At 36.9% G+C, this 1395-nt stretch overlaps 1 protein-coding gene across 1 annotated transcript in view; it reads right to left on the minus strand.

Annotated features, from left to right (window-relative positions):
- Nucleotides 1-584: 584 nt before the first annotated feature.
- Nucleotides 585-1395, minus strand: part of CLEC12B (C-type lectin domain family 12 member B) — an 8685-nt gene continuing 7874 nt past the window's right edge. The window contains exon 6 of the mRNA XM_007937167.1: nucleotides 585-735. Coding sequence (XP_007935358.1) covers nucleotides 585-735 — 151 coding nt within the window. The remainder of the gene's footprint in view (nucleotides 736-1395) is intronic.

The raw sequence follows: 1395 nt of genomic DNA on the forward strand, positions 1-1395 counted from the left end.
TTAGTTTGCATGTGTGGGCTAATACTTAGTTGGTATGTAACAGCACAGCCAAAACATGTGCTAAGATACTAAAATATTTCCAATCAGTTGTTACAGAGCTGCATCCCAGCCCACATACAGAATCCTTACCCCGGGATCCCTAAAACCTCCGCATTTCCCATACATACATACAGCAAGGTTCTCCTGGACCATACTCCAGTGCTGTGGCCTGTGTCAGTTCTGGATTTTAAATATTTTAATATTACCCTTCCCACATGTGTATATGCAATGACACATGAGAAAATTGTATTTTATATGAGAAAGAAGCAATTCAGTGATATTATTCTGATACAGAATAGTAGACCATGAAACAGCTAGTCCACAGGCCTCAGGGATAATTTTAAGAGTGAATAGTAAGAGTATCAGATTGAAGGACATCAGCCAAGGAAGTGGAGAACGTTCTCTGAAGCGAGTTCACTTGTCTAATAGTTTAAATACAAAGTCACTTGTTAGTCTGTTTTCAGCCCTAGTACTGTAGCTCCCTCCTTCCTCACATGGTCTTAATCACAAGTCCATTGTTTCATGGTAAATTTGGAAGCAATAAATTAATTCAAATCTTCAATCTTTACTAATGCAGCTGTCTTCTCGCAAATCCAAGAAATTTCACCACTGCAGCGGGAAGCATAAATATTTCCTTTTTGAAAATAAGCACATCCTTTGAATCTATCTATCTGGGTAAGTTCTTTAGTACTAAATCTGAAAATAAACAATTTAAAATTAATTACAAATTTCATATTTGAAATTTCATTACAATTTAGTGTTCGCAGTTGCCCCTCAAGTCAAAAATCATGGAACTGAATGTTGAGAGACTTCCATGTCCACACTACAACTAAGTCCCTAAAGCTGGCATATCTGAATTCGTTGTTTCAAATGAATCATGATCCCAAGCAGCCATGTTAAGAATACTTAAATTCTGGCCTGAGTATGTGTAGTCACTCTATTAACATGGTAGAATCTATACACAGATTGCATTGGAACTCTTAGAATGTTTTTAATTTGCAACTTTATGAAGAAAAACAGAATTATTAAATCAAAGACATTTGACATCTAACCAGAAGGCTGACAGTCCAAACCCACCAGCCACTCCTCAGAAGGAAGATGGGGCAGTCTACTTCCATAGAGATACTGCCTCAGAATCCCAAGGAGAAGTCGCTATGAATCAGATTTGACTCGACAGCAGAGTTTGCTTTTTTGGTTTTATATATAAAAAAGTGCATATTCCTATGTACAAACATAATTTTGTGTGTATTTATACATGCTACCTTGAGTAAAGAGATATAAGACAGAAGCTGAGAGAAAAACTGAATGTCCACATAGAAGTAGTTCTGAAATCAGTCCCCAGGTCCTCTGCTAGAA

Source organism: Orycteropus afer, unplaced genomic scaffold (assembly GCF_000298275.1).
Source record: "Orycteropus afer afer isolate SDZICR_OR568_19922 unplaced genomic scaffold, OryAfe1.0 scaffold00040, whole genome shotgun sequence".
In the NCBI taxonomy this organism is placed as follows: Eukaryota; Metazoa; Chordata; class Mammalia; order Tubulidentata; family Orycteropodidae; genus Orycteropus; species Orycteropus afer.